Here is a 17474-nt window from a genome sequence, read left to right as displayed (position 1 = left end):
GTATCCGAGTCCGATTCGTTTCCACCTTCTCTCTCCGCCTGAAACGACAGTGGTGGTCTCGGACAGACAGCTGTTGAGCGCTCCCTCGGTGGTCGAGACTTTGCTGCGTCCGCCGTGCGATGCTCCGGCGTTTGGCGTCGATAGAACGGCCCTGCGGGTGACCGGACACCAGGAGCGTCCCCCGGGTTCACGAGCAAGGGGGGACGAGGAGGGACGGGGCGATCCCCCAATCCACGAACGGACACGTGGCCGCGTTCTCGGCAAAACAACGGAGACGATGAGGACGTTTTGCTTGGGCCCGCAATCAACAAACCAATCGAATGGGGAACCCCTACGCACAGGCACACACGTTATCGTGCTTGTCATCGGTTTACAGTGACCTTTGGAGCTGGATAAACGCCATAAAGCTCGGCCCGGTTAAAGCCCTACACGATGCGCTGACCAGATTGTCAATCTCGAGCGCCCGTCAACGTGTAACACAAACACCAGACGATGACCCTCCTCCCGCACGCGTGCACGGCATTGTGGGGGTTGTTTGACCACAACGCTTCAATTGCTCCGGGGTCAATTGCGGCTTGGTGAGTGGAGCGCGTGCCCCGAACTGGTTCAGACGCGGCAGCTTCGAGGAACGAGCACAACGATCGATTGAGCTGCACTTGCGTCTGCTGCCCACCGGCCAAGTCCCCAACGTTCAACAAACACAGCGACCATCGCGACCCCCTCGTGCGCCCTGCCGGCACGAACAGCACCTCGCTAACAGCACTTGCCCCAACAACCTGAGTGGGATACACGGGGGGTCTTTGTCTCTTCTCTAGGTACATGTGTGGGGGGGGGGTTTGGTCAATGTTTGTTTCAGCTGTCACACACAATAAAAACAGACTTGTGCCAAACCGGAGCTCTGGGGTACACACAAAGACACGAAGATCCCCCCCCCGTACATGGCCTTTCAACAGACTGTTTGGGGCAAGTCTGTAAGCGAGAACGTACCAAGGTCTAACAAAGACAGACGCACAACACAACACACACATAACACGCGCACACACACGTGCACACACACACGGCTCAAGGGGAATCACCGAGTCTGCGACTTCCTATAAACCGCGCGCGTTACAAGAATCCGCGAGCCCCCCCCCGCCGCACTCGCCAGCTATAAATCGAGGCGCGGGGCCGCGCTCGGCACACGCTCCAGCAGGGCGAGACGAGAGGCGAAGATTTGCGGCTGTCTTGCCATGGCGGTCGGCGTGACTCTGTTCGCGATCCTAGTGCTGTGCATCGCTGCCCTTGCAGTGACAGGTAAATAGACATCGATGTCAATGTGGATGCGCGCGCGCAGACAACGCAATTATTGTTTTTACCCCCCCCTTTCCAAAACTTGGCACAATTATTGTTCGCACACGCGCAGGTGCGAATGGGCAAATCACGTGGGGTATGCGGACGTGTGCATCTGCCCGTTGCTTGCAGCGAAATGTTAATTGTCAAACGTTTCGAGTTTGTTCCCTGCCATTGAGTGCATACCGCCAGCGAGGTTCGTCGAATCTTCTCCATGCGGTGTGTGTGTCTGTGTGTGTGTCTGTGTGTGTGTCACTGCGTGTGTCTGTGTGTGTCTGTGTGTATGTCACTGCGTGTGTCTGTGTGTGTCTGTGTGTGTGTCTGTGTGTGTGTCTGCATGTGTCTGTGTGTGTCTGTGTGTGTGTGTCTGTGTGTCACTGTGTGTGTCTGTGTGTGTGTCACAGTGTGTGTGTGTCACTGTGTGTGTCTGTGTGTCACTGTGTGTGTGTCACTGTGTGTGTCTGTGTGTGTGTCACTGTGTGTGTGTGTCACTGTGTGTGTGTCTGTGTGTGTGTCACTGTGTGTGTGTGTGTCACTGTGTGTGTCTGTGTGTCACTGTGTGTGTGTCACTGTGTGTGTCTGTGTGTGTGTCACTGTGTGTGTGTGTCACTGTGTGTGTCTGTGTGTGTGTCACTGTGTGTGTGTCACTGTGTGTGTCTGTGTGTGTCACTGTGTGTGTGTCACTGTGTGTGTGTCTGTGTGTGTGTCACTGTGTGTGTCACTGTGTGTGTCACTGTGTGTGTGTGTCACTGTGTGTGTGTCTGTGTGTGTGTATGTGTCGGTCTGTGTGTGTGTCACTGTGTGTGTGTCTGCATGTGGGGAGCGGCGGTGTGTGTGGATGTCACTGTGTGTGTGTCTGTGTGTGTCACTGTCTGTGTGTCTGTGCGTCTGTGTCTGTGTGTGTGTCTGTGTGTGTGTCACTGTGTGTGTCTGTGTGTGTCTGTGTGTGTGTGTCTGTGTGTGTCTGTGTGTGTATGTGTGTGTCACTGTGTGTGTGTCTGTGTGTGTGTCACTGTGTGTGTGTCTGTGTGTGTCTGTGTGTGTCTGTGTGTGTCTGCGTGTGTCTGTGTGTGTGTGTCACTGTGTGTGTGTCTGTGTGTGTCTGCGTGTGTCTGTGTGTGTGTCACTGTGTGTGTCTGCGTGTGTCTGTGTGTGTGTCACTGTGTGTGTCTGCGTGTGTCTGTCTGTGTGTCACTGTGTGTGTCTGCATGTGGAGAGCGGCGGTGTAGCGTGTAGCGCGCTGCGCTACGAACCCGGCGAGCCAAATTCGGCGAGCCTAGTTCGATTCCCGTTCACGGCCAACACCGGGTGACGATTATCCGAACCGGTCCTGGGCCTCCCCTAGGTCGACTCAGCCTCAAACGTGGTGCGGTGTGTGAACATCGCTACTAGGGAGACAAAAGCGGCCGGGCGTGGTGCTGGCCACCAACACCCTTCGCGTGCCGTGCAGGCCTCCACAGGCGCTCGATAACAGCACTTGCCCCTCCAGTCTGTTAAGGCTACACGGGGGATCTTTGTCTTTGTGTGCACGTGCTGCGAGCGTTAGTGTAGCGGTTAGCGCGCCGCGCACTCGGCGACTCGAGTTCGGTTCCCTTTCACGGCCAACATCAGTGGCGACTCTGAAAACGGTGGAGATCGACTCAGCCTCAAATGAGAAATTGGTAACGGCCTTCATGATTCTTGTCATTCACTGCCTCTGTTGGCCGTATGTGGAGAGATGAGTTGGGGGATTGGGGGAGGGGGGTTCCCGGGGGCAAAGGAACCCAGATCGAGCATCGCTGTTGCCGGCAGTGAGATGATGATATGATGATGGTGGTGGCGGTGGTGGTGTCGGTGATTGATGAGATGATGATGGTGGCGGTGATTGATGAGTGTTGCTCACGAACTCAGGCGCGCACCTCGAGTCGTCGAAATCTGTCCCGGGATGTCTCGGCCAGCCCGGTGAAGTGGCGACTGCGTTCGGGTGGCGGGTTGGTGGGGGTTGGGGCTATTTAAGAAACTTTCACCGTCGTCTCAAATGCCGCGCCGGGAGATAGAACCGGTGACCATCTGGAATGCAATTTCCACCGCACGCGTTGCACGCTGCACACTGCACGCTGCAGGCTGCACGCTGCAGTATGTACGCTGCAGGCTGCACGCTTGACGATCGTTCTCCGCTCCTCCTCCTCCTCGTCCGCGTGTGCAGTGCCCCAAAGCGAAGCCTACAATGGCTGTCACTGTGACTGGAAATCTGTCGAGAAAAAACCCTTCGAACAGAAACACCTGAAATGTTACATCAAAGAATTGAGAAGAATCGGCTGCATTGATTACGCGAGGTGGGTACGAAGTTGATCCCACGCTCACCTCACCGGTGTGTTTTTTTGGGGTTGCACCGCGTGTTGTTGAGCGGATCGATGGCGCGAAACGTCGGACATCGTGCCGAATGACGCGCTGCCGGCTTCTGCAGAGGCTCGCGCACGCTTCGAATCCCAGCGGACGCCCTGGTTAACACTGCGCGAGTGTTGACCGAAACACGTGGCACGACAACGGGAGCAGGCCTATTACCGTTCCGGCATCATTAACCCACGTTTCGATATGACCCTCAAATGACATTCACTGGGTAAAGCCACGGACCGACACTGCCGCCCCGGGTTTTGTTCATGCGGCTTCAGGGCCCCTTCAGATGTCGCTTCTTCCGTTGCAACGGAGCGCGTGCTGCAATGTGACTGTGATGGAACTGACACAAAGACAAAGATCCTCCCGTATAGCCTGGAACGGACTGTTGGGGGCAAAGTGCTGTTAGCGAGTAGCACATATGAAGGCCGGCACGGCACACGAGGGGGTGGGTGGACAACACCACGCCCGGCCGCCTTCGGCTCTCACAGTGGCGATGTTTACACACCGCACCAGGTACTCATTTGAGGCCGAGTAGACCTAGGGGGAGGCACAAGAGCGGTTCAGATAATCGTCACTGGTTTTGGCCGTGAGCGGGAATCAAGTTCGGGTGACCGGGTTCGTAGCGCAGCGTAGCGCTAACCGCTACGCCACGGCTCCCCACGCACACGCAGACACAGACACACACACGCACACACAGAGACACGCACACACACAGACACACAGACTCACACACACAGACACACACACTCACACGCACACTCACAGACACACTCACACGCACACACACAGACACAGACACACGCACGCACACACAGAGACACGCACACACACAGACACACAGACTCACACACACAGACACACACACTCACACGCACACTCACAGACACACTCACACACACACACACGCACACACAGAGACACGCACACACACAGACACACAGACTCACACACACAGACACACACACTCACATGCACACTCACAGACACACACACACTCACACACACACAGACACTCACACGCACACAGACACACACACAGACACACACAGACACACACACAGACACACTCACACTCACACAGACACACACGCACACACACACTCACACAGACACACACGCACACACAGACACACTCACACAGACACACACGCACACACAGACACACTCACACAGACACACACTCACACGCACGCACACACACACACACAGACACACACGCACACACAGACACACTCACACGCACACTCACAGTGCGGCAGGGTGGCGCTGTGGTCACGCGTGTGCCTTGTGCCTCACGTAACAAAAGGGCTTCCGATTTTTAACTTGGGCGCCTTTGCGACTGAGCGAGGATTTCCTGGGTAAACAATTACAAATAAGTAATAAGATCTCGCAGCGGTGGCGAGATGTTAACTACCTCGCCCGGTATACAGGAGGTAGTGGTTTCGATCGCGACCCTGACGCCTGCTGTTGTATATTTGGAGTTTGCGTCTCTCTCCCCGTGGTCGCGTGGATTTTTCTCCGGGTCCGCCGGTTTTCCCCTCCACACTTAGACACACGCGTTTAGAGTAGTTGTCTGCTATAAATCTCCACGTGATAAGCCGCTTCGTTCAGCTATCATTTGTGATAGCCAGGTCGCTTCTGAATAAAGAGCTACACAGCTCAGTGGGCCTTACCTGGTAGAATAAAAAGTTTAGTTTCATAAAATAACAAGTTTTAGTTTTAGTAATTTTACTTAAGCAAGTACAATAAGCAAGATCATTACATAATTAACTGCCATGTGCCCGCGTGTCCCGACAGGTTCAGGGGCAGAAGAGGGAGAGAGTGGTGTGTGTATCGGGGAGACGAATGGGTTCAAGTCCTGCTCAGGTAATAACAGACACGGAGGGTGTCGCAGCCAATGTCACGAGATGCATGGATTCATGGGTTGAAAAAAATTAACACGTAAAAACAAAGTTTTTCACTATAAATCCTTTATATGCGTGGCGGCTAGAGTCCTCTCGTCCTCTGGCTTGAGATGGCTGCCACATATGGGTCAGATGATTGCATGCCAGCATTAAGCAATTGGAAAATTAAATATAATATTTTTGTCCTAAAAAGTGTAAAATTTTGGAGAAAAAAAATTCACGAACATTAATTGTCACGCACAACGAGTCTGTGTGCTAAATGTCAGCTCGATTGGATCACGGGAAGGGGGTTAAAAAACGACCGAAAGATTTGCACGGTCGTAAACAAGCAAGCAAGCGCGCAAGTGAACTTAATATAAAGGATTTAAAAACACAGAGATCCCGCCGATTTTTGTTGCTTTGAAAACTCTCCACCACCCAGCGACGTATTCGCGGTTGGACCAGAGGGCCGGGCAGAGACGGCTTCACGACGTGAAAGACGCTTGCCGCGGTTTCAAGCGAAATGTCGCGAATCTAATCGCTGCTAAACTTGGCCGTGATAAATGAGAGCTGGAACAACAACAACAATAACAACAACAATAGCACGTTGACGTGCCGGCCACCGCGTGACATTTTTTACTTGTTCGCCCGTGTCGGGTGGTGACGGGTTTCCAGACGTGCATTTGGCCGGATCACTTAGAGGCATGACCCATAAGACAGCAACGATGATGACTTTAGAGATACGGGCTCTTAAAGAGAGACGCAGCCCGCTACGGGAAGGCGTGAGAGGCTTGGGGAGGCCTTCATCCAGCGGTGTATTCATCCTGGCCGATCATGAAAACGAACCCGTCTAATCAGTCCACTGCCGGGTGACTTCCCGCACGTTTTGGCCACTGTGGTTGCTTGGCCATACTTCACCACGCTGGTCTAACGTTGTTTTTATAAACGCACGTGTGTGTCCGCAGAAAGCTGAAGCCGTGCAGAAATGAAACTAACTTCGAGGCGATGACCCGCCAATACAAACCGAAGGTGAGACGAGCAAATAGAGAGACAAGAGGTGTGCATAGCAATAGAGCAGGTGGCGGTGCTGGTGGTGCTGGTGGTGGTGCTGGTGGTGGTGGTGAAGGTGGTGGTGAAGGTGGTGGTAGTGTTGGTGATGGGAGTGGTGGTGTAGTGATTAGCGCGCTGCGATACGAAACTGGCGAGCCGAGTTCGATTCCCACTCACGGCCAACACCGGTGATGATTATCTGAACCGTGCTGGGCATCCCCTAGGTCGACTCAGCCTCAAATGAGTACCTGGTGCGGTGTGTAAACATCACTACTGGGGAGACAAAGGCAGACGGGCGTGGTGCTGGCCACCCACCCCCTCGTGTGCCGTGCCGGCCTTCATAGGTGCTTGCTGACAGCACTTGTCCCAACAGTCTGTTACAAGCTATACGGGGGATCTTTGTTGTTTGCTTTGTTTGGTGGTGGTGCTGGTGGTGCTGACGATGGTGGTGTTGACGATGGTGGTGTTGGTGGCGTTGGTGGTGTTGGTGGCGTTGGTGGTGTTGGTGGTGATGGTGGTGGTATTGGTGTTGGCGATGGTGTTGGTGGTATTGATGATGGTGGTGGTGATGGTGTTGATGGTGTTGGTGGTGCTGGTGGTAATAGTGGTTTTGGTGGTGGTATTGGTGGTGTTGGTGGTAGTGACCATGGTGTTGGTGGTGTTGTTGGCGGTGGTCTAACGAACGATGTGACTGTGGTGGTGGTGGTGCTGGTGGTGTTGATGGTGCTGGTGGTGCTGGTGGTGTTGGTGGTGGTGGTGGTCTAAAGATGTGACTGTAATGGTGGTGGTGGTCGTTGTGCCCATGAAGCGCCACCATAGGAAGCGGAGTCAGCACAGGAGGGGCGATGGGAGGAGACGGCAACCGCGTGCCGGCTGAGCTCACCGCCCCAGGTATCTCGAGGGGAGGGACACGGGGGGCGGGGGGGCGCGGTGAGGGGGGGGGCCCACTCGCTCCATCCCTGCGTTGTTTGTGTTTTTCTCGAGCGCCGTGAGCGCGATGATCACGAAAACAGGCGACGCGTCTCGCCACGCAGACGTCGCCATGGACACTGCACGCGGCGCAGCGCGCGGTGTCCATAGACCCGTCATCGACTCACTCCGACTGGCCCCAGCGCCGCACTCAGCTAGTGCGGGGCCTGTAGCTTCATGTTGTCAGAAAGGGGCCCGAAATAAATAAATAAATAAAACCACGTACATATTAAAACAGAAATTTCTAAAATATCTAACTTGCTTAGCAAAGTAATTGTATTTTTTTCATTTTCTATACAGCCGGATAATACGACAAATCGCTAACCTTAAACACCCAGTCGTTCATAAAAGTTGAAGGCGGCATAGTACTGTAGTAATAGAGCAAGTGCAGAATTACTGAACCGGAATTGATAGCTTGAAAGAGTTTAGCGCGGGGCCCGTATCTGAAGTAGCTACTACAGAGTAGCTACTACATGTGTAGTAGCCTTCATCGCACATGTAGTAGCTACTACACGTGTAGTAGCTACTACATGTCATTGGGTACTACATGTGTAGTAGCCTTCATCACGCATGTAGTAGCTACTACATGTGTAGTAGCCTTCATCACACATGTAGTAGCTACTACACGTGTAGTAGCTACTACATGTCATTGGGTACTACATGTGTAGTAGCCTTCATCACGCGTGTAGTAGCTACTACACGTGTAGTAGCTACTACATGTCATTGGGTACTACATGTGTAGTAGCCTTCATCACGCGTGTAGTAGCTACTACACGTGTAGTAGCTACTACATGTCATTGGGTACTACATGTGTAGTAGCCTTCATCACGCGTGTAGTAGCTACTACACGTGTAGTAGCTACTACATGTCATTGGGTACTACATGTGTAGTAGCCTTCATCACACATGTAGTAGCTACTACATGTGTAGTAGCCTTCATCACGCATGTAGTAGCTACTACACGTGTAGTAGCTACTACATGTCATTGGGTACTACATGTGTAGTAGCCTTCATCGCACATGTAGTAGCTACTACACGTGTAGTAGCTACTACATATCATTGGGTACTACATGTGTAGTAGCCTTCATCACACATGTAGTAGCTACTACATGTGTAGTAGCCTTAATCACACATGTAGTAGCTACTACACGTGTAGAAGCTACTACATGTCATTGGGTACTACATGTGTAGTAGCCTTCATCACACATGTAGTAGCTACTACACGTGTAGTAGCTACTACATGTCATTGGGTACTACATGTGTAGTAGCCTTCATCACGCGGGTAGTAGCTACTACACGTGTAGTAGCTACTACATGTCATTGGGTACTACATGTGTAGTAGCCTTCATCACGCGTGTAGTAGCTACTACACGTGTAGTAGCTACTACATGTCATTGGGTACTACATGTGTAGTAGCCTTCATCACACATGTAGTAGCTACTACACGTGTAGTAGCTACTACATGTCATTGGGTACTACATGTGTAGTAGCCTTCATCACACATGTAGTAGCTACTACATGTGTAGTAGCCTTCATCACGCGTGTAGTAGCTACTACACGTGTAGTAGCTACTACACGTGTAGTAGCTACTACATGTCATTGGGTACTACATGTGTAGTAGCCTTCATCACGCGTGTAGTAGCTACTACACGTGTAGTAGCTACTACATGTCATTGGGTACTACATGTGTAGTAGCCTTCATCACACATGTAGTAGCTACTACATGTGTAGTAGCCTTCATCACACATGTAGTAGCTACTACACGTGTAGTAGCTACTACACGTGTAGTAGCTACTACACGTGTAGTAGTTACTACACGCGTGCCTGGAATCATCTCCAAGTGGTCTCCAGAGCCCGGAGGCAGCCCATTTCTCGTGGTGTTGTTGCAAATTCTCGGAAGTGTTCACATCTTTTTGAAGCACCCTGTATATAAGTCAGACTGCGCCTACGATGTCACCTCTCTCCCTACTGCACTTTCCTGGGCGATTCCAATGGCCCAGATCTCACCGACGTTTACTCGAAGCTTCCTCACGACGAATTGTCGCGTTGAGGCCGCGTGACGAGTCATTAGCTGCACTGCGGCAAAGCATTGATATGAAATTCTGACCAATACAGCTCGTGACGGAATTTAATCAAAGGACGACGTTTTGGGTCAAAGGCGTTGAAGCCAACAACCATCTGAAGGCAACGATGACGGTGGTAATAATTGTTGTTGTTGTTGTTTTCCCGGCAGGAGAGGGGATTGGAAGTGGAGGTTTGGCTGATGAAGACGATGAGGAAGGGTGGAAAGTGACCGCCGAGGGGCAGAGAGAGACCGCCGGCTTCGGATCTTCATTCCTTTTTCTTTGTGGCGGGGTTCTTTTCTTTAAGGTTTTGCGAAAAACGTAAAGGTACAGACATTCGGTGGGTATCCTGACCCCAGTACCGCAACACCGAGCTAATTTTGGGAATCCCTGGTGCATCCGTTACAAAACCCCGTTCTTTTCATGAATACCCAATCTAGCCCACGCACATCGTATAATTAGATTCGTGTTCTGTGTTGTTTAGGTTGTTTTACGTTGTTATAATATTCAAAAATGTGTGTGGGGGGTTGGTGAGTGGGGTCAGTGCGGAACCACCACGAAATCCAGATGGGATTCTGGAGCGCGATTGTGACGGAGTTACGTGTTGCATGCCGGGAAGGAGGTTGGGGGCGGGTGTCCACGAGGGAACGCGGCCATAGGTGGCTGAGCTCCGCCAGGGACTCTGATCCAGGACCACTGAGGACGCGGGTTCGACTCCCACGGTTCGATTGCACCTGGAACTGGCGTTCGTTCTTCACAGCCACGGCTCACCTTCGGTGCGAGTGTGGCGAGTTGATGACGAGCTGATTGGCTTCATCTCGATCTCCAGCGGCCTCGCAAACAATGCTCACCACCACCACCACCACGACAAACGTGGTTTGTGGCTTAATTCGGCAATTTCTGCAGCAGGGCACTGCGGATGTGGTCCATGCGTGTGGACGGTGAGGCCTGTTGCGGAGACTTCAGAAGCGTCTCTGTAACGTCATCTTCTGAGACTGCTGCCCCGCACAAGGTGGTGCACTGCTTGCTGTGAGAGCCGCTGATTGCTCGTCTGCTAGGCCCTCATCGTGCCGCCAGGAGAGCGTCACGTGGGATGCGTCATTGGGTAATAACGCCAAACCGACCGCGTCTCAGCACCGTGAGTGTCGTTCGTGATAATAACACAAACCATAATCAGCAGATCCTTTGTCAACGTACTGCTGGACGAAGGCCTACCCGAGCCGTATCTATAATGGGGGTTGTATGACCATACTTCACCGTGCTGGTCAGTGCAGGCTGGTGAAGGGGGCCGATTCGGACATCGCCTGCCATTTATGTTGACCGTGGCTGGCGATGAAGGTCAGGTCACTAGGTTCAGAGGACGGTGCGCTAACCATTGCGTCACCGCTCCATTCTTCTCATAATAATGATTCGTGATCAATTTCCCAGGAAAGCCTCACCGAGTCTCGCGACACGCGCTCAGGAGGGTGCTTGCCTGAGGGTGTGTCGCGTTGTGAACAATTGTACATTTCCCCGCTTGTGTGATCGCTACTGTGTTGTGTGCTTAGCGTGCTGTACAATTACGAGTTAAATAAATGTTGGTCTTTTTGTTTTCATACCAACCATGTTTACTGGAACTCGATCGATCGTCTCGTCGTAAAGACTGAACCTCAAGCGAGCACTGGGCTACGTTGAGGCCTCTTCTCTGTGAACGGTCCTGAATCAGTCGTGGAAATTCCACATTCCTACTAAGTACAGTCACGACAACCACTCCCCCTCCCTTCCTCAAACACCCCTCCCCACACCCCCCACGATGCTCTCGTTGAGACGAGATAGAGAGCTGCAACGCGAACATTTAGAGACGTGATTCTTGACCTCTACTCCACCCCATGGGCTCTCAATCGTAAACAAATCAAGTACAATGTGAATAGAGACGTAGGTTTGGTGAAAACAAAGTAAGTTTGTACTGACGTGCCCGTGCTCGATTTGTGTTTTAGATTATTGACCTTCTAAAAAAAACGAGTCTGTCCGTGTCTCGCACCCCCAGAAAGGGCGTCTCGCATCCCCAGGGGGCGCAGCGTGATGCCCCCCCCCCCCCACCAGGTTATGAAGAACGGCCACTGATTTAGAGCCAGAAAGCAGCATCAGGATTTGCGTCGTATTCATCGGCAGAGTTTGACTTCTATTTTTATCGGGGACCGGGTGGGGGGGTAGTGGCAGGGGGTTTGTGTAATCATTTCGTAAGTGAACTTGAACACGAAAAATGCGGTGGCATAAGTTGCATCACTCTCTATGTGTAAAACACAGCGGCATGGCAGTGCAGTTGGGTCCCGGTTCGCGTTGTCCCTCGCGTTAGGAATGGCGGGTTCATATAATAATAATACAACTTCCACCCCTCCCTTATTGTAAACTACTGAAAATAAATTAATAAAGGTGTGCAGTTTAGGGGGGCACGGGGGGGCATTGCCCCCCTCCACCCCACAACTCCGCCCATGGGCGTAGTCTATTGTTGTTGAGGGGTCGCACACCACGTGAGGCGAGTTACTTGGTCCACCGATGACGGTGATGGTGATGATGACGGTGATGATGCCGATGACAGTGATGACGGTGATGATGATGATGATGGTGGTGATGATGACGGTGATGATGACGATGACGGTGATGATGATGACGGTGATGGTAATGATGACGATCACGGTGATGGTGATGATGGTGATGGTGATGATGGTGATGGTAATGATGACGATGATGATGATGGTGGTGATGATGATGGTGATGATGATGATGACGATGACGGTGATGATGATGGTGATGATGATGATGACGGTGATGATGATGATGATGACGGTGGTGATGATGATAGTGGTGATGGTGATGACGATGATTGTGATGATGACGGTGATGATGGTGATGATGGTAATGATGACGGTGATGATGGTGATGATGGTGATGATGGTGATGATGATGGTGATGACGGTGATGATGGTGATGATGGTGATGATGACGATAATGGTGATGATGACGATGACGGTGATGATGGTGATGATGCTGGTGATGGTAATGATGACGATGACGGTGATGATGGTGATGACGGTGATGATGATGGTGATGATGGTGATGATGGTGATGATGACGATGATGGTGATGATGACGATGACGGTGATGATGGTGATAATGATGTGGTGATGATGGTGATGATGGTGATGATGATGATGGTGATGATGGTAATGATGACGATGACGGTGATGATGGTGATGACGATGATGGTGATGATGATGGTGATGATGATGGTGATGATGATGGTGATGATGATGGTGATGATGGTGATGACGATGACGGTGATGATGATGGTGATGGTAATGATGACGATGACGGTGATGATGGTGATGATGGTGATTATGACGGTGATGATGATGGTGATGATGGTGGTGATGGTGATGATGATGATGGTGATGATGGTGGTGATGGTGATGATGACTGTGATGATGATGGTGATGATGATGATGGTAATGATGACGATGATGGTGATGACGATGACGGTGATGATGATGATGATGGTGGTGATGGTAATGATGATGATGATGGTGATGATGGTGAAGATGGTGATGATGGTAATGATGGTGATGGTGATGATGGTGATGATGATGGTGATGATGATGATGGTAATGATGATGATGGTGATGATGGTGATGATGGTGGTGATGGTGGTGATGGTAATGATGATGATAATGGTGATGATGACGATGACGGTGATGATGATGGTGATGATGATGCTGATGATGGTGAAGATGGTGGTGATGATGGTGATGACGGGTCCCGTGCCGGTGTTGAGCACCTTGAGGGCAACCCGCCTCTGGATGGACCCCCCCCCGAGCTGAACCAAACTCAGGGGGGCCGCGCCGAGAGCCCAAACATTGTCGCGGTGTCCACGCACAGCCATCGTTTCATTTCGTGTGCCTTCCAAATCCTCCGCCTTATGTCGCCAACTTTTCTTAGAGGTCTCATAATGAACCAACGCACATTTTGCGAGCATCCCCAAGAGCGCAGAAGCGTGGTCACCACATCTACTCCTCTATACAAGGAACGAAACGTGGACTTCTCCACAAATCTGGCTTTCGCCTGATGAAGCTGGTTGTAATTACTGGCGAAACGTCGTACTCAGTTTGTCAATGTTGTGGCCTGGCTCTGCAACACACCGGTGTGCTGTACTAGTATACTACACTATACACTACACTATACACTACACTATACACTACACTATACACTACACTATACACTACTATACACTACTATACACTACACTATACACTACTATATACACTACACTATACACTACACTATACACTACTATACACTACTATACACTACACTATACACTACTATACACTACACTATACACTACACTATACACTACTATATACACTACACTATACACTACTATACACTACTATACACTACTATACACTACACTATACACTACACTATACACTACTATACACTACTATACACTACACTATACACTACACTATACGCTACACTATACACTACACTATACACTACTATACACTACACTATACACTACTATACACTACACTATACACTACACTATACACTACTATACACTACACTATACACTACTATACACTACACTATACACTACACTATACACTACTATACACTACACTATACACTACTATACACTACACTATACACTACACTATACACTACTATACACTACACTATACACTACTATACACTACACTATACACTACACTATACACTACTATACACTACACTATACACTACACTATACACTACACTATACACTACTATACACTACACTATACACTACTCTATACACTACTATATACACTACACTATACAGTACACTATACATTAAACTATACACTAAACTATACATTACACTATACACTATACTATACACTACTATATACACTACACTATACAGTACACTATAGACTAGTGCTGTACTAGTGTAGCGTCGGTGTCAGGCATTGTTATGCACCCTTACCTGTAGCAGCACGCGTGTGTCCATAGGGGGTGGTAAGCCGGGATAGGCAGGGTGAGCCGGGCCGTTGGGACACGAGGCCCCCCCAACCCCAAGGGAGGGGTTGGGGGGATATTCCAGAGCCCCCTGGAGAGTTCCAGAAAGGGAGGCGTGGCCAGGGGCGGAGAGACCCGGGCACGGGTATAAAAGCCGGACCTCTGGGCGAGTCTGGCAGTCGTCGTCAAGCTGAAGAAAGAAGACCAGCGAGGCTAGGACCCTGGGAACACCCAGACCCGCCGTCCTTCTAAGAGTGGGCCAGTGGGGTCGGGTGCCCTGAGCCCGATGAATGCGGGTGTAGTCCCAGTGATTAGGACACGCGAGCCCAGAGGCTGTACCTCCTTGGGTATCGGGTAGAGGGGCCACTACCCCTCTGTGTTAGGGTCCCGTGTATCCCGCAGTTGTATTGAATTAACGTGTGCCTCAAGCGCTCCGTCTCTGGTCTCCCTGGAACCCACTACACTAGTAAAGCATTGGCCACGTTCTGTTGACGTGACAAACCTTACTAGTTGGCTGTCTCGGGTGGTGGCGGGTTTAACGACACATTTATATATTTACGCGATCTAACCCAAGCGATGACGACGGCTTGTGTTGCGATCAAAACCCAAAGAATAAGAATGCCTGCAGTCACGAAAGCTTTAAATCAAGATACTTCCACCGTTAGTTTCTAACAATGCAAATAATGTTTAAAAGTGTTAACAACGTTAGTTTCTAACAATAATGTTAACATTGTTAACATTCTTTCTTTTTCAAAGTGACACAACTCACCGTCAGGACCGACCCATCGATTGATTAATTGATCATTCCATGTTCAGCTATTTTAATTACATTTATTACCAAAATTATTCATGAATCTCGATGCTCTTCAGGTTCCCATGGGAACTCAAGGCAGCAGCTATCACCCGGCTCTTTAAACAATCCGTCTCTTGATCCTGCGTGCAGACTACCGCCCCGTTTGAAGTCTTCCATTCTTATCGAAGGTAATATCATCGGACGTGTCGTATAGAATCGCATCATTAACCATCTTCTTCAGCAGAACTTCTATGATGAGTGTTCTTGGTTCTTTCGGTAAAGTCACGTAGAAGGGAAATAACAAAATGATAAAAAAATAAAACAATAAAATACAATTTTCACGACGTTTCGGCCACAACGCAAACTTTTAATCGAAATTCTATGATGAGGTTCAATCGGGTTTTCGGAAAAAAAACCACTCAACTGACACTGCTTTACTTCTTATTTCCAACGATCTTCTCGTCTTCTGATTCTGGATCTCTTTCTCACCTCGTTCTCCTTGATTCATCTGCTGCGGGCGACACTTTCCATCATCCCATTCTCCTCGGGCGCCTTCACAGCCACGTTGGCTGCTCTGATGCCTCATTCCCATCTTGGGTTTCTTCTTAGGGGCCGTCCATAAATGACGTCACGCGATTTTGGACGATTTTTGACCCCCCCCCCCACCTCGTCACACGGCGTCACAAAAAGTCAAACCCCCCCTCATATATGACGTCACAAAGCTCTGCCCCCCCCCCCCCCCCCCAAATAAAACATGCTTCAAATCGCTTTAAACTATTGTCATTGTAGTGCGTATTTAATGTGGCGCTGCACTCTGATGTTGTAGGAGAAAACATTTATTAAAAAGTCTATTTAATTAAGTAGAACGTGTTGTCTATATTTATTTAAAGTTGCGCATTTTTACGTGACGTCACATTTCCCAACCCCCCCCCCGCCCCCCCATCGTCACACATCGTCACAACTGTCTGACCCCCCCCCCCCCCTAGGTACGTGACGTCATTTATGGACGGCCCCTAATTCCAACTTGGTTTTTCGTCCCTCTCATCCAACCGAAAGGAATCTTCTGTTGGCTCGGAATCACTCTGCCAGCTCTGCTCACGCTGCTCGCTGCTCTCTCGCTTCTAGTCCTCAAACTACACGACCCTCCCGACTCTCCCGACTCTCCCGACCCTCCCGACTCTCCCGACCCTCCCGACTCTCCCGACCCTCCCGACCCTCCCGACCCTCCCGACTCTCCCGACTCTCCCGACCCTCCCGACCCTCCCGACTCTCCCGACCCTCCCGACCCTCCCGACTCTCCCGACCCTCCCGAACCCTCCCGACCCTCCCGACCCTCCCGAACCTCCCGACCCTCCCGACTCTCCCGACCCTCCCGACCCTCCCGACTCTCCCGACCCTCCCGACCCTCCCGACCCTCCCGAACCCTCCCGACCCTCCCGACTCTCCCGACCCTCCCGACCCTCCCGACCCTCCCGACCCTCCCGGCCCTCCCGACTCTCCCGACCCTCCCGACCCTCCCGACCCTCCCGACCCTCCCGACCCTCCCGACCCTCCCGACTCTCCCGACTCTTCCGACCCTCCCGACCCTCCCGACTCTCCCGACCCTCCCGACCCTCCCGACTCTCCCGACCCTCCCGACTCTCCCGACCCTCCCGACCCTCCCGACCCTCCCGACTCTCCCGACTCTCCCGACCCTCCCGACCCTCCCGACTCTCCCGACCCTCCCGACTCTCCCGACTCTCCCGACTCTCCCGACTCTCCCGACCCTCCCGACCCTCCCGACTCTCCCGACTCTCCCGACCCTCCCGACTCTCCCGACTCTCCCGACCCTCCCGACCCTCCCGACTCTCCCGACTCTCCCGACCCTCCCGACCCTCCCGACCCTCCCGACTCTCCCGACTCTCCCGACCCTCCCGACTCTCCCGACTCTCCCGACTCTCCCGACTCTCCCGACCCTCCCGACCCTCCC

The 17474-nt window shown here is 51.5% G+C and overlaps 1 protein-coding gene across 2 annotated transcripts; it reads left to right on the top strand.

The window, feature by feature from the left end:
- The first annotated feature begins 1167 nt into the window (after positions 1–1167).
- LOC144732172 (uncharacterized) lies at positions 1168–11270 on the top strand. Of its 2 annotated transcripts, none has more exons than XM_078613518.1 (6): positions 1168–1293; positions 3515–3644; positions 5503–5571; positions 6554–6617; positions 7447–7529; positions 9840–11270. In XM_078613518.1, exons 1-5 carry the CDS (start codon positions 1230–1232, stop codon positions 7513–7515), a joined length of 396 nt encoding a protein of 131 aa, XP_078469644.1. In that variant the 5' UTR covers positions 1168–1229; the 3' UTR covers positions 7516–7529; positions 9840–11270. The 2 variants fall into 2 exon arrangements, with proteins under 2 accessions (XP_078469644.1, XP_078469645.1); XM_078613519.1 differs by having other exon boundaries at positions 7447–7530; positions 9837–11270.
- Positions 11271–17474: the final 6204 nt, after the last annotated feature.

This window comes from Lampetra planeri, chromosome 41 (assembly GCF_965212315.1).
Source record: "Lampetra planeri chromosome 41, kcLamPlan1.2.h2, whole genome shotgun sequence".
Taxonomy (NCBI): domain Eukaryota; kingdom Metazoa; phylum Chordata; class Hyperoartia; order Petromyzontiformes; family Petromyzontidae; genus Lampetra; species Lampetra planeri.
The sequence above is the reverse complement of the archived record's forward strand: the minus strand, read 5'-3'. Positions and strand labels throughout refer to the sequence as shown.